Raw genomic sequence first — 26,291 nt, 5'->3', positions numbered from 1 at the left:
GTACCTGCTCCCTGTGACCGTGTGGGTTTTCTCCGGGTGCTCCGGCTTCCTCCCACACTCCAAAGCCAACAGGTTTGTGGGTTAATTGACTTAAGTAAAATTGTAAATTGTCCCTAGTGTGTAGGATAGTGCTAGTGTACGGGGTGATTGCTGGTCAGCGCAGACTCTGTGGGCTGAAGGGCCTGTTTCTGTGCTTTATCACTAAAGTTTAAAATCTAAAGCTAGAGGATTCTGTAATACTCACCATTAAATGGATGCTCACCGCAGACATATCATCTGACCATATGGTTTTACCTTTCAATCCATCTTGTAAATGTTCTAAAATGCAAAGTCTCAGAAATTCTTGTGCAATTGAACTGCCAAGTCTCTGCAGCTATTTTCTATTATAGCAGATAATCACAGTACAAAGGGAACATTTTATCCGATGCACCTGTTATCTAATCCTACAGCCCGCTGTGATCCTGTAATCACCGAGCCTCAGTGCTTTGTCGACACAGGTGCTTATCTTTGCAGCAGTTTCCCACAGAGGCAATATTTGTCTTTCCTACACTGACACAGTGAGCTGGAAAGAGTGCAGAGAAGATTTACAAGGATGCTGCCAGGACTTGAGGGCCTGAGCTGAAGGGAAAGGTTGGCCAGACTGGGACTCTATTCCTTGGAGTGCAGGAGGATGAGGGGTGATCTTATAGATGAGAGAAACAGCCAGGGTGATCCTATTTCTTAGATTTTTAGTCACATGTCAGTCGGTTTATTGGCCCCTGTGAAGCCCCCCCCCACCCATATGTGTGGATTAGTTGCAGAACCTGGGAGGTGCTCCGGTTTCCTCCCATATTTCAAAGATGTACAGGTTTGTAGGTTAATTTGGGTTCAGTAAAAATTGTAAATTGTCCCGTCCGTAGGATAGTGCTATTTGAATACGGGGATCGCTGGTCGGGCTGGGCTCAATGGGTCAAAGGGTCTGTTTCCGCGCTGTATCTCTAAACTAAACTAAACATTGTGGGCCAAAGAGCCTGTTCCTGTGCTGTTCTGTTCTATGTTCATGTACTATTAATGCAAAGATGGTTGACAATGGGCATGGACTCGATGGGTCGAAGAGCATTTATTTCCCAAGTCTCCATAAGTTTTCTTCTTATAAAATGTTGGCAGAGGACTGAAAGACCAGTTAATTGATCATTTATTCATAAAATGCTGGTGTAACTCAGCAGGTCAGGCAGCATCTCAGGAGAGAAGGAATGGGTGACGTTTCGGGTTGAGACCCTTCTTCAGTCTGAAGAAGGGTCTCGACCTGAAATGTCACCCATTCCTCTCCTGAGATGCTGCCTGACCTGCTGAGTTACACCAGCATTTTATGAATAAATACCTTTGATTTCTACCAGCATCTGTAGTTATTTTCCTACACTAATTAATTAATCATTGTCGATATTGGTCAATAGTTACATTTTATCTGCAATACAGGATGGATTTCACCAATGGACACATTGGCTCTTTTCTAGATTTTGGCAAGCTAGCTGTTACACCCCAAAAAATATCTCCTCCAACAGTGCCGAACAATAACGTCAGAACAATAACGTTCATCGGTCCTGGCAGACAGTGTGAGGATCAGACTTCAGACACGTATGTGATTAAGAACGTAAAAGTAGGAGGGGGGTTAAGCTCCCCATTAAGCCCTTCAACTCTACTCTGCCATTCAACATGATCATAGCTGATTTTGGGTCCATGGAGAGAAACAGCATAGAAACACCCCCTTGGTCCAATTTGAGTCCACACTGACCGTCGACCATCCATTTGCAGTAATCCTCAGGTCACCTGAACTACTAATCCTGAGGTCACCTGAAGCTATTGTCCTGCTCTATTCCCATATTCCTAGATCCTTCTAATATCCAGAAATTTATCTCTGTTAATTTAGACTTCAGAGATACAACACATAAACTGGCCCTTCGGCCCATGAGGTCCATGCCAACCAGCGATCACCCTGTAAACTATCACTATCCTACACACTAGGGACAATTTACAATTTTACTGAAGCAAATTAACCTACAAACCTGTGCGTCTTTGGAGTGTGGGAGGAAACAGAAGCACCCAGTGAAAACCCACGCAGTCACAGGGAGAACGTACAAACTCCATACAGACAGCACCCGTAGTTGGGATCGAATCCTGGTCTCTAGTGCTGTAAGGCATCAACTCTACCGCAGTGTCACTGTGCCACTCATAAATGAACACAATATGTTTATTGTGTGCGCTTCAGGTCACTTCATTGCAGGAGGAATGTGGAGAGGGCGCTGAAGAGATTTACCAGGATGCGCCTTGATTTGAGGGTATTAGCTGCATGGACTGTTTGGGCAAAACTGGATTGTTTTTTTCTGGAGGGTTGGAGGCTGTGGGCAGACGTGGTAGAAGTATACAAAATTATGAGAGGTGTAGATAGGTTAGCCAATCAGGACCTTTTCTTGATCAAAGACTAGAGGGTATGTTTATAAGGTGAGAGGGACAAAGTTTAAAGGATATGTGTGGGACAAGTTTTTTAGAGTGTGGTCGGTCCCTGGAACATGTTGCTAGGGGTAGTGATGGAAGCAGAAAAGACAGTGGGGTTTAAAAAGCTTTAAAAATGCAGGGAATGGAGGGTCATGTGCAGGCAGGCATACAAGTAGGCAACATGGGTTGAAGGGTATGTTCCTGTGCTGTACTGCTGTATCTAGTTCAGTGACTGAGCCTCCATTGCCCTCCAGAGGAGAGAATTCCAAAGGTCACTACTTCCAAATGAAGATCTTATCATGGCTTTCATCTTATTCAATGTGTCTGTAACCTTTGGTTCTAGACGCCGGAGGGAGGAGAAATATTAGTTTAGTTTAGTTTAGTTTGGAATTAAGGGATCTATGATTGGGGTGGTAACATTATACAAATCTTAGATGAACAAGAGAACAGCCCAGTGGCGCAGCAGTAGAGCTGCTGACTTACAATGCTAGAGACCTGGCTTTTACCCTGACTATAGCTGCTGTCTGTGCAGAGTTTAGTTTAGTTTAGTTTAGAGATACAGCGCGGGAACAGGCCGTTCGCCACTCCGATTCCGTGTCGACCAGCGATCCCCGCACACTAATGCTATCCAACGCACACTAGGGACAATTTACAATTATACCAAGCCAATTAACCTACAAACGTCTTTGGAGTTTGTATGTTCTCCCTGTGGCCGCATGGTTTTCCTCTGGGTGCTCTGGTTTCCTCCCACATCCCAAAGACACGCAGACTTGTAAGTTAATTAGCCTCTCTAAATTGCCCCGAGGATGTGAGTGTGGGTTAACATAGAACTAGTGTATGGGTGATTAATGGTTAGAGTGGACCCGATGGGCCGAAAGGGCCTGTTTCTATGCTGTACCTCTAAACTAAATGTAACCATCTCCCTTTGGTGTTCAGTAACGTAATTATCGCTAATAACTAGCAACCTGGATTCAGCCTGAAGAAGGGTCTCGACCTGAAACGTCACCCATTCCTTCTCTCCAGAGATGCTGCCTGTCCCGCTGAGATACTCCAGCATTTTGTGTCAACCTGGAGTCATTATTGACCAGAAAAAAGTGACCTATTTTGTGTTAAATCACACTCCTGACATGCATCCTGTAGACCTGCACTGTAATGCTGTATTCTGTATTTATTTTTTTTGCACTATCTGTTGTACTTACGTATGGCTTGATGGTACTCATATATGGTATGATTTGACTGGATAGCAAAGTTTTTTGTTGTATCTCAGTACACGTGACAATAATATATTAATAAAGAACAACATTGTGGGCAGTACAGTGGCCCGCCAGTAGAGTTGTTCCCTCACAGCGGCAGGGACCCAGGTTTGATCCTGACTACGGGTGTTGTCTGTATGGCGATTGCATGTTTTCCCAGTGACTGTGTGGGTTTTCTCCAGGTGCTCCGGTTTCTTCCCACATTCCAAACGACCTGCAGGTTTGTAGGTTAATTGGTTTCCGTAAAATTGCCCCTAGTGTGTAGGATATAAAACTCGGATAACACTGAACAAGTGTGCGGGTGAATGCTCGTTGACATGGACTCGGTGGGCCAAAGGGCCTGTTTCAACACTGTATCTCTAAACTAAATTAGTGAAGCAGTGTGGAAATGGACCCTTTGGCCCAGAGTCCATGCTAAATTTCACCCTATCCTCCCTGATTCCAACTTGCCGAGCCCAGTTAGAATTTTGTCAGCTTCAATGAGATCCCCTCTCAGTCTCCTGGGCTCGATCTGTGGGAATACCTCTGTGTAAGTATTGCCTACAAGCCGTGTTTGTGTGGCTCCGAAGCCAGAATAAAAAGCCCACGGGTATTTTCCAGAGACAGACACTGACACAGGTGTGTGGAGGCGGTGTACCTGTGATCAAAGCTAGACGTCTGGAGGCAGTTTTAAAGAGGCATTACAACCACACAGTCATTACTCTGTAATCTGTGAAGAGAGAGGAGAGTTTAGAAATTACATTTTCGAGACACAGCGCGCAAACAGGCCCTTCGACCCACTGAGTCCATGCTGACCGGCAATCACCCTGTACACAAGGACTATCCTACATACTAGGGACAATGTTAACATTTTACAGAAGCCAATGTTAACATTTTACAGAAGCCAATTAACCTACAAATCTCTTCGTCTTTGGAATCTGGGAGGAAACCATAGCACCCAGAGAAAACCCACCCGATCATAGGGAGAACATACCAACTCTGTACAGACGGCACCCGTAGTCAGGATCGAACCCAGGTCTCTGGCGCTGTAAGGCAGCAACTCTATGCTGCTTGCGCTTTGAGCACGTCTAATATTTCAAGCTCTTCTCATTCGGGAAAAATGCTGCTGATTAATGCGTTGCATTTTGGAAACAAAATACAGTGGCAATTACGAGATAGTGGCACGGTGATGAATGATGCAAGGGAGCAGATTGCAATTTGGGCCAACAACGGTAGCTTGGCTTAAAGGATAAGGCTCCCTGTTGGTGGGCCTCTCAATCAAATTGCACAGCAATTACTGCAGTGTGCCTCTCACACCTTGTTCTTAAAGCATAATAACACCGTTGATTAAACTAAACCTCCACACTAAACAGGACGGAACATCAGCAACTTGCAACCGCCTTTGGGCAAAGTGTCAGCGTCATACAATGTGGAAACTGGCCCTTCGGCACAACTTGCTCACACCGACAACAGATCCCATGTACTCTAGTCCCATCTGTCTGATTTTGGCCCATATCCCTCTAAACCTGTCCTATGTATGTACCTGTCTAATTGCTTCTAAAACATTGCGATAGTCCCTGCCTCAATTACCTCCTCTGGTAGCTTGTTCCACACATTCACCACCCTTTGTGTGAAAAAGTTACCTCTCAGATTCCTATTTAATCGTTCCCCCTTCAGCTTAAACCTATGTCCTCTGGTTCTCAATTCCCCTACTCTGTGCAAGAGACTCGACATCTACCCGATCTATTCCTCCCATGATTATGTACTTCTCTATAAGATCACCCCTCATCCTCCTGTTCACCAAGGAATAGATTCCTAGCCTGCTCAACCTCTCCCTATAGCTCAGATGCTCGATTCCTGGCAACTTCCTCGTAAATCTTTTCTGGACCCTTTCCAACTTGACAACATCTTTCCTCTAACACGGTGCCCAGAACAGAACACAATACTCTATACGCGACCTTACAAATATCGTATACAACTGCAACATGACCTCCCAACTTCTATACTCAAATGCTGTAGGAACTCGAATTACGGACCCTTCTTCAGACTGTCCCGGCTCGAAACTTCATCTGGCAACTTTCCTTCCACAGATGCTGCCTGACCCATAGATCCTCCAATGCTTTGCTCAAGATTCCAGCATCTGTGGTTTCCTGTGTCTCCACAATGCCTTTGAAGTTTGGAAACTATGGAAGTGGAGGAATCGCAACTGATATATACACAGCAAGATACCACTAGTATAGAAGTATAGATTGAATATAGAAGTTGGGAGGTCATGTTGAAGTTATATAAGATGTTGGTGAGGCCACATTTAGAATATTGTGTTCCTCCAGCATTTTGTGTCTTTCATTGTATAAACACTAGCTGTCACAATGTCTCCTTGCCTCAGTACTACAATGGGGCAAAGGGCATTCCCATAATTCTGTATCTGTGCACTGTGAATGGCTCAAATGTAATCATGTATTGTCTTTCCACTGACTCGTTAGCACGCAACAAAAGCTTTTCACTGTACCTCGGTACACGTGACAATAAACTAAACTAAACTAGCCTGGATTTTATACTTATGTGCATAGGGGGTTAGGGTTCGGGTTAGGGTTAAATATGACAGACACAAAATGCTGGAGTAACTCAGCAGGCCAGGCAGCATCTCTGGAGAAAAGGAATAGATGACGTTTCAGGTCGAGATCCTATTTCACCCTATGCATAGAATAAGGACTTGAATCTGTGGCTTTGAGGAAGGAACATAGCCGGTTGAACCAGCCGACAGCTATGACTTAATACATAGTATTTTTGTCAAGAAACTGTCAAATTACTTTGCATGAAGGAAAGGAATCCACCAGTGTTAATCCAGCCCACACAAGTGGTGTAAAAATAGGAGTTCCTATTTTGAGTATTTCATTTTGCATAGGGACCTAGAGAGCTCCGTTATGTAAAGATCAAGGAAAGGTCAGTGCTGTGATTTACGTTGCATTGCCAAAGGTCACTTGTTGAAACATGCTCTTAATTTATCTCAGTGAGTGCTGGTGAGCACTGAACTCTTTCTGGTGCTGGTGAGCACAGAGCCCTCTCTCTCCCTCGTTACAAACTTGTGACATCCGCTAAACCTCCGTGATCTTGTCGACACCGGCCGCAGACTTTGAACTGAGATTTCTTTACTTCCTGAGCAAACAAAACAGGGATGTAACCAACAGAACATATGCTGCTTGTATATTGTTCCATGGGTCGGTATTGGACGAGGAACCTCAAGTGTCCTCCACAAGGGAGTCAGAGTGCAATGTCACAGTCATAGAACATCAAATAAAGGTTTAGGCTTATGGTTTGGGACAGCACAGTGGCGCAACGGTAGAGTTGCTGCCTTACAGCTCCAGAGACCCAGGTTTGACCCTGACATTGGGTGCTGTCTGTATGGAATTTGTACATTCTCCCTATGACCATGTGGGTTTTCCCCGGGTGCTCCGGTTTCCTCTCACACTCCAAAAACATACAGTTGGTTAATTAACTTTTGTAAAATTGTAAATTGTTCCTAGTGTGTAGGATAGTTGCCCTCTCCCTGTAGCTAATACCACTAATCCAGGTAACATTCTCAAAAACAATGGGGAAGGACAAAGTGGTCTTCATATAGATCAGTACCAAAGACCCCAACCTAAAACGGCACCTATCCATGTTCCCCAGCGATGCTGCCTGACAATAGACAATAGACAATAGACAATAGGTGCAGGAGTAGGCCATTCAGCCCTTCGAGCCAACACCGCCATTCAATGCGATCATGGCTGATCACTCTCAATCAGTACCCCGTTCCTGCCTTCTCCCCATACCCCCTCACTCCGCTATCCTTAAGAGCTCTATCCAGCTCTCTCTTGAAAGCATCCAACGAACTGGCCTCCACTGCCTTCTGAGGCAGAGAATTCCACACCTTCACCACCCTCTGACTGAAAAAGTTCTTCCTCATCTCCGTTCTAAATGGCCTACCCCTTATTCTTAAACTGTGGCCCCTTGTTCTGGACTCCCCCAACATTGGGAACATGTTATCTGCCTCTAATGTGTCCAATCCCCTAATTATCTAATTATCTAATTAACTGACCCACTGAGTTACTCCAGTTACTTTATGTCCTTTTGTGCATTAACCAGCATCTACAGTTTCTTGTTTCTATGCAGGGAACTGAGGGCTATGGGGAACTGCCACAGAGAAGTCGTTGAAGGCGGGGGCAGATTAGCCATGATCGTACTGAATGTTGGGACATACCCGGGGCCGAATGGCCTTCTCCTGCTTCCTTTTTCCTTTGGGCCCCATACTGTATCTGAGGGGGGGGTGTGCTGGCATTGGGGAGGGTCCAGAGGAGGTTACAAGAATGATCCCAGGGATGATTTGGTTAACGTATGATGAGTGTTTGACGGGACTGGGCCTGTACTAGCTGCAGTTTAGAAGGATGAGGGAGACCTCATTGAAACTTACTGAATAGTGAAAGGCCTGGATAGAGTGGATGTGGATAGGATGTTTCCCCTAGTGGGAGAGTCTAGGACCAATGGCCGTAGCCTCAGAATAAAAGGACGTACATTTAGGAAGGAGATGAGAAAAAAATAATTTATTCAGAGGGTGGTGAAGCTGTGGAATTCTGCCACAGATGGCTATGGAGGTCAAGTCATTGGGTATTTTTAAAGAGGAGATTGACAGATTCTTGATTAGTAAGGGTGTCAAAGGTCATGGGGAGAAGGCAGGTGAGTGGTTGAGATGGTTGAGAGGGAAAGATAGATCGGTCATGATTGAATGGCGGGGTAAACTTGATGTGCTCCTATAATTTATGAAATTATGAACTAAATCTGAAAGTTAATGTGCGAAAAAGGGAGCTTTCCTGCAAATTCTCCTGTGGAGGGGCTCAGTGATACCTCCGCCAAGGATTAGTGTTCCATTGAATGTTTTTTTTGGCAAGAGCTGCAGGAGATCAAGACAATAATGGAGCTGTCAGCACAGCGGGAAGGAAAGCAAGATATAATATGCGGCTCAGACAAGAAACCATGGTTGCTTCCCGTGCTGAGTAGTGTGTTTGAGCAAAGAATAGAAAGAATCAGTCAGTCTGAAGTAGGGTCACGACCCGAAACGTTGCCTATCCGTGTTTTCCAGAGATGCTGCCTGACCCACGGAGTTACTCCAGCATTTTATGACCAACTAGAGTGCGGTCCTGAGCTACCATCTACCTCATTGGAGCCCCTCAGACCATCTGATCGAATTGTACTGTACTTTATCTTGCATAGAACATTATTCCCTTTATCCTATATCTGTGCACTGTGGACAACCTGATTGTAACCTTGTGTCGTCTTTCCACTGACCGGATAGCATGCAACAAAAAAGTTTTTCACACGTAGCAATAAGCTAAACTAAACATTTCGTAAACCCGAATCTGCAGTAGCTTTATTCTTGTGAGAATTGCCCTCTACAACAGGCATGGCTCCTGCCTTCATTGCATTGTGATAGATTGAAAGATACAGCATGGAAACAGACCCTTCTACGCACTGGGCCCACACCAATTATTAATCACCCATATCCACTCTCTACAGACGAGGGGCAATTTACAGAGGTCAATTAACCTACCATCCCACAGGAAGATTATATTAGACTGGAACCCTTTTGGTCATTCAAGATCATATTGCAGCGTGCTTAATGCTGTTCTTTTCATTGATTGAAAGCCACAGCATAGAAACAGAACCTTCGGCCCACTGAGTCCAAGCCGACCATCGATCACCCATTCACACTAGTTCTGTATTATTCCACTTTCTCATCCACTCCCTACACACCAGGGAAAATTTACAAAGACAAATTAACCTCCAAACCCACATGTCTTTGGGGTTTGGGAGGAAACCGGAGCACCTGAAGGAAACCCATGCAGTCACGGAGAGAATGTGCAAATGTGGTGTGATGAACTATTTTGTCGCTGAAACCAGAAAGATGGGCAAATTGTCGCCTTTTCTAGATTTTATTTTGAAGAAGACCATTTTCTAACCAAGGATTCTAAACTGTGTCATGAAGTAATATCGTTCACCTTTCCCAGAACCTATTCGCAGCTGATTCTCATCAACTTCCCACCACTTTCCAAAACACCAGAGGCACTCAGTACATTTTGCCAGATGTAGTCTTCTCCTAATAGAAGTCAATGTTCCCCCAGAACATGCTGAGGGACGCTTTGAAGGTCAGTGCATCCACTGCAAGGCCTATGCATGTGGAAGGGCTGTTGCCATGACCAGACACAGAGGGAGTGGACCTAGTGTAACAGGAGCTCAGATACCCCATGTGGTATTGATGCCTTTACTGTCTGCAGTTATTGTTGCCCTCCCCAATTCATCATTTACTGTTGCCCTCCCTTAATTCCCATTTATTGTTGCCCTTGCCCTGGGAATGCCCTGAATTCATTGCCTGTTCAAATGGCCATCTAAATGGCTCTTAAACCTTTCAATCATATCTGCTTCCAGCACCTCTCCATATCTCTATTTTTCTAACCACACTACCAGCATAAACAAAACCTTGGATGAATTGAAATCATTATCAAAAGTGTTCACAGAGCCTCCGTTTAAAGCATTAAAAAGGTTCTATTTTAATGAACTCTCCAAAACACCTGGCCCAATGACTAATCCTCTATCTTTAGCCAACAGGTCTGGAGGTTACAGGTTTAATGATGGCAGTAAAACAAGGACGAGGCGTCACTTAACGATCAGTGTACCACAACAGGTGGTCTCACCACTGACGGTGTGGAAAGATTGACTCATCGGGAATGTTGACCTTTGGGATTTTTCTGCAGTCATCATTATCCCATAGCTTCTCCAGGCTAACCTTACACCTGAATGTATTTTAGTTATTTTTTGATTGAAAGATATAGTATGGAAATAGGCCCTTTGGCCCTTCAAGTCCACACTGACCATCGATCACCCGTTCACACTAATTTTATGTTATTCCACTTTCTATTCACTCCCTGCACACCAGGGCCAATTAACCTACAAACAGGCATGTCTTTGGGGTGGGGGAGGTACCCTAAATGAGAAAGTGGGATAACATAGAACTAGTGTGAATGGGTGATCGATGGTTGGTGTATACTCCATGGGCCAAGTGGCCTGTTTCCATGCAGTATTTTAAAATTAAACTAAACTAAACTGAACACCTTCTGATGGAAACCCATACATTCATTCACGTGACGAACATGCAGTCTCCACCCAAGACAGACAGTGCCCGAGGTCAGGATTGAACTTGGGTCTGTTGCGCAGTGAGGCAGCAGCTCTTCACTTCCTTCACTGCGTGGTGCTGAGGAGTTCGTGGGATAAAGTGGATTTGGAGAGGATGTTTCCACTAGTGGGAGAGTCTAGGACTAGAGGTCATAGCCTCAGAATAAAAGGACGTTCCTTTAGGAAGGAGATGAGAATTTCTTTAGTCAGAGGGTGGTGAATCTGTGGAATTCATTGCCACAGAAGGCTGTGGAGGCCAAGTCAATGGATATTGTTAAGGTATAGATAGATTCTTGATTAATATGGGTGTCAGGGGCTATAGGGAGAAGGCAGGAGAATGGGGTTAGGAGGGAGAGATAGATCAGCCATGATTAAATGGCAGAGTAGACTTGATGGGCCGAATGGCCTAATTCTGCTCCTATCACTTAAGACCACTGTCGTTGACGTCAAAGATAGGGGCGGCACTGTGGTGCAGCGGTAGAGTTGCTGCCATGTAGATGTATCTCTAAAGTCTAAAGTTTCTCTTTAGTTGCAGGTACAATGCCAGCGATCTTTGGTTTCCTGCTTGGAAGCACGATCGAGGCAGTTTGAAAAGTAAAGCAAATAAATAACGACAACATTTTTTGCCCTGTTGACCAATCCTCAGATGGTTCTGTGAGGGGAGGAAGTTGGAGAACACACCAGACATCCAGATATTCCAGGATGGCGATCTCTGTACGTTAGCTATCACTGAGGCCTTCGAGGACGATACAGGTCGATACGCCTGTACAGCCACCAACTGCTTTGGAACTGACAGTACGTCTGCTGAGATTTACATCGAAGGTAAGCTTACAACTCTCTTTATAAAACAAATGCCAAGAGTACGGCTGGGTTCCGCATTCAACACATAATTTTATGACCTTTCCGCCATCGTCAACACGTTCCCACTGCTGGTCACATCCCAACCCCATCCCTTTCTGCCTTTAGACTATAGACTTTAGAGATATAGCACGGAAACAGGCCTTTCTGCCCACCGTGTTCTCACCGACCAGCGATCATCCTGTACACTAACAGAATCCGACACTCCAGGGACAAATTACAATTTACAGAAGCCATTTACCCAACAAACGCGCACATCCTTGGAATATGGCAGGAAACCGGAGCACCCGGAGAAAACCCATGCCGGTCACAGGGAGAATGTACAAACTCCATACAGACAGCACCCATAGTCAGGATTGAACCCGGGTCTCTGGCGCTGTAAGGCAGCAACTCTACTGCTGCGCCACTGTGCCACCCCTCTGCCTTTTGCAGAGACCGCTTCCTCTGCAACTTTTTGGTTCACTGATCCATTCCCACCAATTCTCACCACCCCATTCCCAGGTATCCCTGTAAAACCTGTCCCTGGGGAGTCAAGAACCAGAGAACATAGACTTAAGGTGAGAGGAGAGAGATTTAATAGGAACCTGAAGGGCAACAAAATGAAATGAGCTGCCAGAGGTGGTAGTTGAGGCAGGTGCTGCAACAGCATTTAAAAGACATTTGGACAGGTACATGGATAGGAAAGGTTTAGATGGACATGGACCAAATTGGTCAGGTGGGACTAGACTAGATGGGGCATCTTGGTTGGCATTAACGAGATGGGCCATAGGGTCTATTTTCGTTCCCTAAGTCTCTATGATTCTATAACTGAGGGTGCCACTATTCAGAGATGCAACACGTCCTCCCCTTTACAGCAAAGTTTGATGTCCCTCTAACTCTGCTCCTCTCTCCAGGTGCATCATCCACGGATTCAGAGAGCGAGGGAGAGATGATTCACTCACAACCGTCGCAGTAAGTGCCAGCGATCGTTAGTGTGCAAGAGCCAAGCCGCACATGCGTTAGTCCCATGCGGCTGCCCGGGTTCTGCATCGGTGTGTGGGAGTGCAGCAGTGTGTGCAGCAGGGGCAGGCGTGCAAGGATCCCGCGCCATGTAACTGAACCCCATGGTAAATGTACATTGACCATGCAGTCACCGTGCAAGAATTAAGTCTGAGTGTGCAATAGCCATTCGTGAGTGTGCGAGACTAAGCGTGCACAAACTCCACAGTGAGTCCAGCATTAAAAGTGATTCAACGATACTTTATTGTCACATGTACAGTGAAATGTTTTGATTTGCAGGCTACCCAAATAGATCAGATAATACTATACATAAATACAATCAGGTCAAACTCAATACAATAGGTAGAGCCTATAACCCAGTAAAATCATACAGCAGACCTCAATATTTTTTTTTAAAACCTTCCGACTGAAAAAATCACTCAGGTTTCAAAATTTTGTAGCAGCCGCAGTTTAAATAACCAGACCTTCTCAATCTACAATCAGAATGGTTCACGTGTACAGGATTGTTACTTCACTGGCACAGCCTGACCAAATATCAAGCAACGCCGTGACTGTGACATAGTGGTGGCACTGAAGGAGATCCTGTTACTACGTTGCTCTGGAGTCTGTCGGCTCTTGTCAACGGGGTGTGGAACTTGTCAACAGCTTGCCAACTGCAGTGTGAGGTCGCTAACTGACATCTTGCTGTGCCAGATATGAAATGGAGTCCAGTTTGGTTTAGTTTAGAGATATAGCACGGAAACAGGCCTTTTGGCCCACTGAGTCCGCGCCGACCAGCGATCACCCTGGACTTCGGCACCATCCGACACACCAGGGCTAATTTACAAATTTTACCAAAGCCAATTAACTGATAAATCAGCACGTCTTTGGAAATGTGGGAGGAAACCAGAGTACCCGGAGAAAACCCAAACAGTCACGAGGAGAATGTACAAACTTCATACAGACAACACCATTAGACAGGATCTAATCCATGTCTCTGGCGCTGTTAAGAAGCAACTCTACCACTGCTCCACCGTGCTGCCCTTGTTTGTACATAGGCAGGTTACCCATCTGTAACTGTCTGCCTAATCATAGATTTCCATTATACATTTTATACCTCTTCTGTCCTTATCTCCTTCCCTTACAGTCATAGAGTCATACAACGTCAAAAGAGGCCCTTCAGCCCAACTTGCCCACGCCGACCAACATGCCCTATCTAGTCTCACCTGCCTGCGTTTGGCCCCATTCCATCCATGTATCTGTCCAAATGTATTTTAAATATTGTCTATGTACCTCCTCTGGAAGCTACCACCCTTTGTGTAAAATAGTTGCCCCTCAGGTTCCTAGTAAATCATCCCCGCCTCACTTAAAACCTATGTCTTCTGGTTCTTGATTCCCCTACTCTAGGTAAATGACTCCATGTATTTATCCTATCTATTCCCTTGATGATATTATACACCTCTATAAGATCACAATACATTTTCTCCAGATGCCCCGGTTTGCTCGCAAAGACGTGCGGGTTTGTAGGTTACTTGGCCTTTGTAAATTGTCCCTAGTATGTTTCCGATAGAACTAGTGATTGTTGGTTTTTTGTTGAAGGGCCTGTTTCTATGCTGCATCTCTAAACTGAACATTTACCCCTATCTCAGGTACTGCCTGCGTCGAGTTTGCACATTCTCCCTGTGACTGCATGGGTTTCCTCCGGGTGCTCCAGTTTCCTCCCACATCTCAATGACGTGTGGGTTTGCAGGTTAATCGGCCTCAGTAAATTGCCCCTCGTGTGTCGGGAATGGATGCAAAAGTTGGATTACATAGAACTAGCGTGAACAGATGATCGGTGGTTGGTAAGGACTCGGTGGGCTGAAGGACCTGTTTCCACACTGTAACTCTACACAATGGTGCAGCAGTATAGCTGCGTCCTCATAACGCCATAGACCCGGGTATTGGTGCTGTCTGTATGGAGTTTGTATGTTCTCCCTTTGACCGTTTGGGTTTCTCCCATTTTCCTTCCACATCCTAAAGAACTGTAGGTTAATTGGCCTCTGTATATCGCCCCTCGTGTGTAGGGAGTTGATGCGAAAATTGGAAAATAGAACTAGTGTATGGGTATAAGAAAATAACTGCAGATGCTGGTACAAATCGATTTATTTACAAAATACTGGAGTAACTCAGCAGGTCAGGCAGCATCTCGGGAGAGAAGGAATGGGTGACGTTTCGGGTCGAGACCCTTCTGTATGGGTGATTGATGGTGTGGACTCGGTGGGCCAAAGGGCCTGTTTTCATGTGATGTCTAAACAAGAATGGTTTGACATGCTTTACCTGTTAATGCAGCAGTCTGTAATCAATGTATATTTCTCTCTTTTCCTTCCTGAACACAAGGTCCCAAAAGAAGACAACCTCAGTGTCCCTGACGATAGGATCCCCGCACTCAAAGAAGACAGCGGGTGTTCCTGATGTCCAACAGATCCGCTCGACTCTGGTCCAATCCATTTCTGTCCCGGCTCCCCAGGTACGATAAGCAACGATAAGCAAGCACAATCATGCACTTAAACATGGCATCTGCCCGATAACTAACACTTCTCTCGTGTGTTTTACAACCCGCACCAAACATAGAAGGGGTGCAGCAGTGGAGTTGCTGCCTCACAGTGCCAGGGACCCAGGTTCAATTCTGACTGTAGGTACTGCCTGTACAGAGTTTTACGTTCTATTTGTGACGGCGTGGGTTTTCTCCTGGTGCTCCGGTTTCGTCCCACATTCCAAAGACGTGCCTATTTGTAGGTTCATTGGCTTCGTTAAAAATATAAATTATCGCAAGTGTGTAGGATAATGTTAGTGTATGGGGCGATTTGCTGGCCGGCACAGACTCAGTGGGCTGAAGGGCTTGTTTTCATGCAGTATCTCTAAAGTAAGACACTGGTTACTTCAGAGTTATTCCAGCACTTTGTCTTTCTTTGTATGAACTAGCATCTGCAGTTCTTTGTGTTTCCTTACAGATACAGCTTGGTTTAGTTTAGTTTAGTTTAATATATTATCATTTGCATCGAGGTACAGTGAAAAGCATTTTTGTTGTGTTCTGTCCAGTCAGCAGAAAGAATATACATGGTTACAATCAAGTTGTCTGCAGTGTACAGATACAGGATAAAGGGAATGACGTTTAGTGCAAGGTAAAATCATAAGAAATGCTGCTGTTGGAGTAGAGGTTTAGAAGAGTGGAGCGATTGTAATTAATGATTGCAGATCCACTTCTGAATGCAGCACACAGAGATTCGCCTGGCTTGGGCGCCATCTTGGCTGCTTCCCCATGACTTGAAGTCTACAGATAAGCTAGTAGAGCCACTTCACATCGCCAGAGAGCTGGGTTCGATCCCGACCCCGGGTGATGTCTGTATGGAATTTGTACATATGGCTCGGGTGCAACTAATTTAGAAGGTTAGACACAAAGTGCTGGTATAACTCAGTGAGGCAGGCAGCATCTCTGGATAACATGGATAGGTAACTTTTCAAATCAGAACCTTTCTTTAGATTGAGAAGGGTCCTGACCCGAAACATCACTTATCCATGTTCCCCAGATATACTGCCTGACCTGCTGAGTTAGATGCACTTTGCATCTTTTCTTGGAAACCATCATTTGCATCTCCTTGTTTCTAATTTAGAAGGTTGTCAGTTCAAATTCCACTCAAGCTGTGCTGCCCACCGTAAGAGGATCAGAGGGACCAGTTTACAGATTTGGAGACACAGGGAATAGCAGATGCTGGTTTACCAAAAAACCCCCACAAACTGCTGGACTCAGCGGGTCAGGCAGCATCACTGCAGGACATAGATAGATGATATTTCGGGTCGGAAATGTCTTTGGTGGGGGAGAAATGGCTGGAAAAGATGAGGGGGCAGTACAGAGCCTGGCAGTGATAGGTGGATACAGGTGGAGAGGTGTGAATTGATAAGCAGATGGGTGGATAAAGGCCAGAAATAAATAAGTGACAAAAGGGTAACCCTCATCCATCCCACATTCTCCTGACTCTAAAGAATACAGATCTAATCTAACAGGAAATGTCTCAATTTTCTATCTAACCTCTTCTCCGCTCTGGTTCTACCATTCACGCACACACTATGGGCTATTTACAGCATTCAACAGCCTACTGACCTGCACATCTCAAGGATGTGGGAGAAAACTGGAGCACCCAGAAAATCCACGTGGGAGAAAGTGCAAACTCCACTCAGACGCCACACAGGGTCAGGATTGAACCTGGGTCTCCGGTGCTGTGAGGCAGCAACTCTACTTATTCCTATTGACTGGTGTAACCGAACGATGAGTGTACAAAACGTCTTGTCAGTAATTCCTGCAATAACTGCAATTGTAAAATTAAAGCTTATCTCTGATAAAAGCAATAGCCTGAATTTGGTGAGGGCGCTTAAAAATTGGTATTCATTTTTGCTTGTGTTCATTTTAAGATCCAGAGTCCCCCACCGTGTCTTCTGATCCAGGATGGAATTTCCTCGCCTGTTTTTATAAAGGTCAGTCTTTTACAGTCTGTTTGAAGAGAATTGCCTGGCCAAAGTCTAAGACAATCCCTCTGTGTCGGTCTGGGCTGGTTTGCCCAGAGTCAGCAGGGCCAGGAGGGAGGGAGGCCTTCGACATGACCCTCTTATTGCAGCTGCCACCCACTGATCGCTCAGGTGATGAGCCAGAGCTCACTTCTGCGTGAGGTTGAGCACGCAGGGAGAGCAAAGAGATAGACAGAGAATGAGCCAAATGTTTGTAGGTTAATTGGCCTCTGTAAAATTGCCCCTAGTATGTAGGAAGTTGATGAGAAAGTGGGATAACAAAGAACTAGTGTGAATGGGTGATTGATGGTCGCCGTGGACTCGATGGGCCTAAGGGCCTGTTCCCACGCCGTATTCCTAAACGAAGCTAAAAAGAAAGAGTGGGAGAAAGATGGATAGAAAGTCAATGAGAAAAAGATCAATGACAGCTGAGAGACAGAGAGTGGGAGAAAGATGGATAGAAAGTGAATAAAAGGAAAAGAAAAATGACAACTGAAAGAAAGCGAGAGTGGGGAACAAAAGCAGAAAAAGAGAGAGAGAGATAGAAGCACAGTCAATGACAAAAATAAAAATGACAGCTGACAACAAAAACAAAAAGAAAGAGAGATAAAGAAAGAAGAAGCAGGGAAAGGGAGAGAGAGAACAAACCGATTTGAGGTGCAGCCACTTGTAGTCGAGAACAGACCTGCAGACACAAGGTACTGCAGGTGTTGGAATATTGCTTTCAAGAGAGAGCTAGATAGAGCAGTCAGGGGGTATGGGGAGAAGGCAGGAACTGATTGAGAATGATCAGCCATGATCACATTGAATGGTGGTGCTGGTTCGAAGGGCCGAATGGCCGACTCCTGCACCTATTGTCTATTGCACAAAACACAAAGTGCTGGAGGTTCTCAATGGGTCAGGCAGCATTTCTGGAGGGAATGGGCAGATGATGTTTCGTATCAGGACCCTTCTTCAGGATCTGACCATTCCCCCCACAAATACTGCCTGACCACACCCCCACCCTTCCCCACCTCTGCTCCTCTGAGTTACTTACTCTAGTACTTTGCGCCTGTCCTAGTATTGGAAGCCAGGGTTAAGGGAAAAGTCCACACAGCTTACAATTCAGGGCTGATTAAAATTTAAAATCCTGAATCCACTTTCAGAAAGGGGAGGGAGTTCTTTTAATTTGTACCTGCTGCAGGAGTCCAAGGTGGATTGTACAGCCGTTGGGATACTGTGGATCTAAACAGTAGTGAGACGGTGGAAGCCAAGTCTGGAGTCAAGAGTTAAGAGTGTTTTATTGTCATTCGTCCCAGATAGAACAATGAAATTCTTACTTGCAGCAGCACAATAGAATATGTTAACATAGTACTCTGTAAACAATATAATAAATGAGAACCAAAAAGCTCAGTGTGTGTATATATATAAACACATACTCACATATACATCTATATATGTACGCACACACACATATGTACACATAAAAAACAAATAAACAATAATAATCGTGCGATAATAACAATAATAGTCTGCAGTGATAATAATAATCATAATTATAATAATAATTAGCAGAGCTTATTTGGAGGTTGTTGCGTTTAATAGCCTAGTGGCTGTCGGGAAGAAGCTCTTCCTGAACCTGGACATTACAGCTTTCAGGTTCCTGTACCGTCTCCCCGATGGCAGGGGTGAAATTAGGTTGTGGGCCAGGGTGGTATGGCCACCGCTTGAGGTTATCGAGGAAGGCAGGTCCATGAGCCTGGGAGAAGCGGGGCCAGGTGAAGCAGACACACTAACATCATGTGCTGCTTCCGCAGTTACTCTGGCTGTTGTGGAACAATCCCTCCATTGTTTCCAGCTTGGATTCCAGGGCAGGGTGTTAGTTCCTGTCTTGGCAATGTGCCCATGCACCTTTCACGACTACAGAGGTGTAATGTGCCCATGCACCTTTCACTACTGCAGAGGTGTCAGCTTTACCTTGTGCCTTCCCTCACTTGCTCGTTCGCGATGTGAATCTGCACAGATCTTATTCAACCAGTGTTTGTTTTATGTTTCAAAGTTACTTTTGCTTTCACACAAAGACTATCGCCTATCCCATCAGCCTTAGATGCTTTGATCAGCATTTTTTTTTTGGTTTAGGTTTATTGGACTTTATCTTGCATTAAAGAGAGATACAAAAAGTTGGAGCAACGCAGCATTTCTGTAGAAACAGGATGGGTGCTGTTTTGGGTTGGGATCCTTCTTCAGACTGAACAACATATTCAGTATGAGGAAGGGTCCTGACCTAAAATGTCACCTATCATTGTTCTCCAAAGATTCTGCCTGACCCGTTGGGTTATTCTAGCATTTTGTGTCTATCTTTGGAATAAACTAGCATCCGCAGTTCTTTATTTCTACTACTTTATCTTGCATTAGTTTAGTTTAGTTTAGTTTATTACTAGACCAGGTGGACCCGTTGGGTCCAAACCTCTCCTACATTGGTGTACCGTTTTGGCTGTGTCAAGCCCCAAACCATATACAATTAATAAAATGCACGAACAAACCGAGAGCTTTAGTAATATACTAGACCAAGTGGAACCGTTGGGCCCAAACCTCCGACATTGGTGCAGCACCCTCTCCTCCCCCCCTCCCCCCTCCACTCCCCCTCCCCTCCTCCCCTTCCCCTCCCCCCCTTCGACTCCATCCCCCTCAACCCCCCATATCCTCCATCCTCCCTTCTCCCCCTCCCTAGGAGATAGATTTAAACTTAAAAATGTGAAATACTTTAAAAATATAACACCGATTTCAATGAAACTTCTTCCATTAGCACCACAGGGACGACCGTGCGTAAGATGGGCCTTAAAATTGTTGCGCTATTGTGTACCGTTTTGGCTGTAGTTCAGGAACAAACAAACAAACAAACGAGTTTTAGTATATAGATAGATTATCATGTGTACGGAGGTACGGTGAAAAGCTTTTTTGCTGTGTGCTATCCAGTCAGCGAATAGACAATATGTGATTACAATCAAGCCACCCACAGTGTACAGATCCAGGATAAAGGGAATAATGTTTAGTTCTAGATAAAGTCCAATAACGTCCGATTAAAGTCTGGAGAGAAGAGGTGAATCTGTGGAATTCATAGCCACAGACGGCTGTGGAAGCCAAGTCATTGGGGTATTTTTAAAGCGGAGATTGATAGGTTCTTGATTAGTGGGGGTAAAGATGTGAAAGGTTTTGGGGAGGGGTCAGGAAAATGGGTTTGAGAGGGAACGATGGAGCAGCCATGATTGAATGGTGGAGCCAATCAATGAGCTAAATAGCCTAATTCTGCTCCTATAACTTTTGAACAGGAGCTATGACTTTGGGGTGGCACGGTGGCGCAGCGGTAGAGTTGCTGATTTAAAATGCCAAAGGCCCGGGATCGATCCTGACCATGGGTGCTGTCTGTATAGAGTTTGTACATTCTCCCCGTGACCACGTGGGTTTTCCCCTGGTGCTCTGGTTTCTTCCCACCCTCCAAAGATCTCTAGGTTTGTAGGTTGATTGGCTTCGGTAAATATTGTCCTCAGTCTGTGTGTGGTAGCGCTAGTGTGCGGAGTGATCATTGGTCAGCGCGGACCCAGTGGGCCAAAGGGCCTGTTTCTGCGCTGCATCCCTAAACTAAACCAAACTAAACATGACTCAACCAGCAGTGAGGTGGACATTAACGATAAACCCTTGTCTCCCGGCAGGTCCTACAAGACGTCAGTGCGTCAGAGGGTCAGGTGGTGGTTCTGGAATGTCGGGCGAAGGGCTCCCCTCCTCTTAAAGTCCAATGGCAGAGGCAAGGAACAGAAATCGAAGACTCGCCAGATTTCCGAATCCTTCAGAAAAGTAATGCGCACCACCGTATCGAGACTGGGAATTTGCATTTGAAGCAAGAGCCATTCCTGATGTATTCCCACCTCCCCCCGCCCCATCCCCCGCCATCACTAGTGATACAGTGTGGAAACAGGCCTTTTGCCCCTTTGAGTTTGCGCCGACCAACAATCACAACGTACACTAGCACTATCTTATGCACGAGGGACAATTTACAAATTACAGAAGCCAATTAACCAATGACCAGATAACCCCAGAGAGAGTGGGACCGAGAGACATGGGTCAGTATACAGATAACCCGCCCAAGAAAGATGGACCGAGAGACACTGGTCAATGACCAGATATCCCCCAGAGAGAGTGGGGCCGAGAGACACGGGTCAGTATACAGATAACCCACCCAAGAAAGATGGACCGAGATGCACTGGTCAGTGTACAGACACCAATCAATGTATAGATATCCCACGGAGAGAGGAGGAGTGAGAGATTTATTCACAAAATGCTGGAGTAACTCAGCAGGTCAGGCAGCATCTCGGGAGAGAAGGAATGGGTGACGTTTCGGGTCGAGACCCTTCTTCAGACTGATGTCAGGGGGGCGGGACAAAGGAAGGATATAGGTGGAGACAGGAAAATAGAGGGAGATCTGGGAAGGAGGAGGGGAAGGGAGGGACAGAGGAGCTATCTGAAGTTGGAGAAGTCGACGTTCATACCACCGGGCCGCAAACTGCCCAGGCGAAATATGAGGTGCTGCTCCTCCAATTTCCGGCGGGCCTCACTATGGCACTAGAGGAGGCCCATGACAGAGGTGTCAGACTGGGAATGGGAGGGGGAGTTAAAGTGCTGGGCCACCGGGAGATCAGTTGCGTTAATGCGGACCGAGCGCAGGTGTTTAGCGAAGCGATCGCCGAGCCTGCGCTTGGTTTCGCCGATATAGATAAGTTGACATCTAGAGCAGCGGATGCAATAGATGAGGTTGGAGGAGGTGCAGGTGAACCTCTGTCTCACCTGGAAAGAATGTTTGGGTCCTTTGATGGAGTTGAGGGGGGAGGTAAAGGGACAGGTGTTGCATCTCGTGCGGTTGCAAGTGAGAGACATTGCCCAATGTACAGATATCCCACTGAGAGAGGGGGACTAAGGGACATTGGTTGGTACTTTAATAATAAATTCGTGAGTTTGAACAGAAAGTTGGGCGAAGAAACATTTCTCAAAGCGAGCAAAATGTTTTCGCCACAATTGATGATTAGATCAGGAAAACCTCCCAAAGCTGACCCTTAACCATTGAGTGTTGAATGCAAGCTGATGTAGTTACTGTTCTTGTTTCTCTATTCCATGTATCGTGCTCCTTGTGTGACCTCCCTAGAGCCTCGGACAGCTCTCGATCCTGGTGAGTAGCCGGGGAGTGACGACAACTAATATCATGGAGTGGGTGAAGGTTTGAGGATTTATGTGTCTTTCTCAGTAGAACCAGGCGCACTTCACACTCCGCTCCCAACATTTGGTCCCACTTTTTGTTTACAAAATGAAATTTATTCAATTATTTATAATAATATTTACACAACAAACAATAACAAAACGTCCCCCATCATAATACAAAAATTGTCAAGTATTCTTACTACGATACATAAAATGACTATATTGCAATCCTGATCCAAGATACAGTAAATCCCTCACGGTGCCCTATGGTCTAGGAACTTCCCCACGGTGCCCATAGACACCGTATGGTCTTTTTCAAGGGACACCCAGGCACAGACGTAACCCCGGAAAAGCAGCAGCATCAGCTCAGCCAGAACCCTTGTCTGCCTGGCACCATGACCCACAAATGGCCAGCTTGGCTAGGCCCAGGAGGAACCCAACCAGGACATCTTCTAATCTATTCTCTTCCCTGTGAACTGGGTGCCCAAAGATAAGGATGGTGGGTCTAAAATGGAGCGAGAAGGCAAGGAGTAGCCTCTTCAAATACTCAAACAGAGGCTCACATATGGTCCCCTTGCATTCAACAGCTGAATTGTGGAAGTAAAACGCTGCAGATGCAGGAAATCTGAAGTAAAAACCGGATAAGATAGGAAATGCTCAGTAGGGCAGGCAGTGGCAATGGAGATAGAAATGCAGTTCATGTTTCAGGTTAATGGCTCATCGCATTTGCTTTGTAATCTCCAATTGAGGGTCATTGACTTGAAACTTTGCATGTTTCTCTCCACGAATGCTGCCTCACCTGCTTGGTATTTACAGCATTTTCTGTTTTTATTTTGAAAATATTGTTTGATACACTAGAACCGTTATGTTGGGTACAGTGGCGTAGTGCTTATTTGACTGGTTCAGCAGCCAGGTAACTGGGCCAGTGATCCAGAGAGGTGACCTTACGTCCCAGGAATTTAAATTCAGGTGTCAAACAAATCTCAGCAATGATAACAATTAAACTACTTAGATTGTCCAGCTGTGCCAATATCCCCCCAGCTGTGCCATTATCACCCATTTTCAAGATACAGTGTGAATACAGGACCTTCGGCCCATCGAGTCCATGCCGACCAACGGTCACCCTATACATTAGTTCTATCCTACGCACTAGGGAGAATTTACAGAAGCCAATTAACCTACAAACCTGCACGTCTTTGGAACTTGTGAGGAAACCGGAGTGCTTGGAGAAAACCTACATAGTCACAGGGAAAACGTACACACTCCATACAGACAGACCTGTAGTTAGGATCAAACCCAGGTCTCTGGTGCTACCACTGTTCCACCATGCCTGCATGAGTTGCGATGTCTCCTCAGTTGTGCCAGCATTACGTTCAGCTGTGCCAATGTCCTCCAGCTGTGTGTGTCATTCCCAGTTGTGCCACTGCCAGCTGTTCCAATATCTCCCAGTTACACCAGTCAACCCAGTTGTAGCAATGTTTCCTCCAGCTTTGCCAATGTCCCTTTCAGCTGTGCCAATGTTACATCTAGCTGTGCCAGTCACTGCCACCTGTACCATTGTCTCTTCAGCTGTGCCAATGTCCAGCACTTTTTGCCCATCTATGGATAGGTGGCATTGGGTCGGGACTATTTTTCAGACTGAATAAGTCAGACAAAACGTCCTCTATCCATGTTCTCTTGAGATGCTGTCTGACCCGCTGAGTTACTTCAGCACTTGTTCTATCCATACGCAGGTTGGACGATGTTATCTGGAAGTTGTACTAAAATATATTCTCTTAACTGTTTCAGCAGAAGAGATCTGCACCCTGGTGATTGCGGAAACCTTTGCGGAAGATGCTGGAACATTTACTTGCAAAGTCACCAATCCTTTTGGCTCTGTGTCCTGCAGTGCTCACCTCACATTGGTTCCAGGTAGGTGCCAGCGGTAAAAGAAGATGGGGCATCAGGGGAAAGGGAAGCTATTCTCCTCAAAGTGCTGAAAATACATTCACAACCACTGCTTATGACTGATGGGCTCCTGTAGTGCAACACGGTGGCGCAGTGGTGGAGTTGCTGCATTACAGCGCCAGAGACCCGGGTTCGATCCTGACTACGGGTGCTGTCTGTGCGAAGTTTACACATTCTCCCCGTGACGCCGTGGGTTTTCACTGGGTGCTCTGGTTTTCTACCACACTCCAAAGATGTACAGGTTTGCAGATTAATTGGCTTCTGTGAATTGTCCCAAGTCTGTAGAATAGAGCTAGTTTACTGGTGATTGATGGTCGGCATGGACTTGGTAGGCTGAAGGAATGTTTCCACACTGTATCTCTACACTCTAAACACTTAAAATCAGTGAGCGAGTATTCAGAGGGGTGGCCAAATGGTGCCAGGTGTTTAAAAAGATGAGAAGGTTTAATTGGAGGTACATTTCGTCCGATATGTGCATCCAGAATATTAACAACTCAATGAATATTTAATGCAGCATCCATCTTTTTGTCTACCCATCTGTGTGTTGGTTCATCCATCCATTGTCAGTCTGCCCGTCTCTGTCCATCAGTCTGCTAATTTATCTATCTGATGGTATGTCTACCTCTGAAAACACACACCTCCAGATTCAAGGACAGTTTCTTCCCAGCTGTTTTAAGACAACCGAACCATCCTACCAACAGCTAGAGAGCAGTCCTGAACTACTATCTACTCTACCTCAATGGAGAACCTCAGACAATCTTTGATCGGACTTTACTGGTTTAATCTTGCACGTATTCCCTTTATCATGTATCTGTACACTGTGGATGACTCGATTGTAATCATGTACTGTCTTTCTGCTGACTGGTTAGCAACAGAAGCTTTTCACTGTACATGACAATAAACTAAACTCAGCTCAATTCTCTGTCTGTTAAACTCACTAGCCATCTACTACCTCTCTCTGTTCAGCTCACAATCTTCTATCTGATGGTCTTTCTACACCTGTCTGATAATCTAACTATGTTTCTGTCTATCTCTCTATCTGCCTGCTAGTCATACCATCTATCTAACTGGTCCGTCTACCTCTGCCTGCTAAACACCATTTATCTGCCTGCCTTCCTCTCTGTCTGTTAATCTCACCATCTATCTTCATGTCTACCTCTTTGTCTCTGATTATCTCACTATCATTCTGTCTATCTACTCCCTCTATATCCTATTAATTTTGCCATCTATCTGTCAGCCTGTCTATCTTTTTATCGCTTCACCACGTTGCCTCGTGAAGGCCACCAGCATAATCATGGACAAGTCACACCCTAGTCACCCTCTTCTCCCTTCTCGCATCAGGCAAGAAGTACAGAAATGTGAAAACGCACACCTCCAGATTCAGGGACAGTTTCTTCCCAGCTGTTATCAGGTAACTGAATCATCCTATCATCAACTAGAGAGCGGTCTTCAGCAACCATCTTCCTCATTGGAGACCCTTGGACTATCTTTAATCGGACTTTACTGGACTTTATCTTGCAATAAACCTTTTTCCCTTGATCCTGTATCTGTACACTGTGGACAGCTCGATTGTATTCATGTCTAGTCTTTCCGCTGACTGGAAAGCACACGACAAAAAAGGCTTTTCACTGTACGTCAGTACAGGTGACAATAAACCAAAGTAAACTGCCAAATTCACCATCTGTCTATCTGTCTACATCTCTATCTGTCTGTCTGTTAATCTCACCATCTCTCTGGCCTGTAGCTGTTAGATCATTGAATTCTCAATGATTCTCCAAATCCGAGTCCAGTGGTAACGTTTTAAAAGTTTTATTCAGGCACAGAGCTTACATA

General features: G+C 45.4%; 1 protein-coding gene across 2 annotated transcripts in view; it reads left to right on the top strand.

Moving 5' to 3' along the window:
* The window catches only part of palld (palladin, cytoskeletal associated protein), a 203,553-nt gene that overhangs the window by 68,285 nt on the left and 108,977 nt on the right, over positions 1 to 26,291 (top strand). Inside the window, exons 2-9 of one of the 2 annotated variants that reach the window (XM_078394860.1) lie at positions 1,542 to 1,614; positions 11,554 to 11,729; positions 12,659 to 12,716; positions 15,123 to 15,252; positions 17,193 to 17,255; positions 20,975 to 21,116; positions 22,459 to 22,482; positions 24,300 to 24,422. In XM_078394860.1, coding sequence (XP_078250986.1) covers positions 1,542 to 1,614; positions 11,554 to 11,729; positions 12,659 to 12,716; positions 15,123 to 15,252; positions 17,193 to 17,255; positions 20,975 to 21,116; positions 22,459 to 22,482; positions 24,300 to 24,422 — 789 coding nt within the window. The remainder of the gene's footprint in view (positions 1 to 1,541; positions 1,615 to 11,553; positions 11,730 to 12,658; positions 12,717 to 15,122; positions 15,253 to 17,192; positions 17,256 to 20,974; positions 21,117 to 22,458; positions 22,483 to 24,299; positions 24,423 to 26,291) is intronic. The other variant, XM_078394859.1, reaches the window with a different exon arrangement.

This window comes from Rhinoraja longicauda, chromosome 3, assembly GCF_053455715.1.
Source record: "Rhinoraja longicauda isolate Sanriku21f chromosome 3, sRhiLon1.1, whole genome shotgun sequence".
NCBI classification, from domain to species: domain Eukaryota; kingdom Metazoa; phylum Chordata; class Chondrichthyes; order Rajiformes; family Arhynchobatidae; genus Rhinoraja; species Rhinoraja longicauda.
Note: the sequence above shows the minus strand (reverse complement) of the source record. Positions and strands in the feature narration are given on the sequence as shown.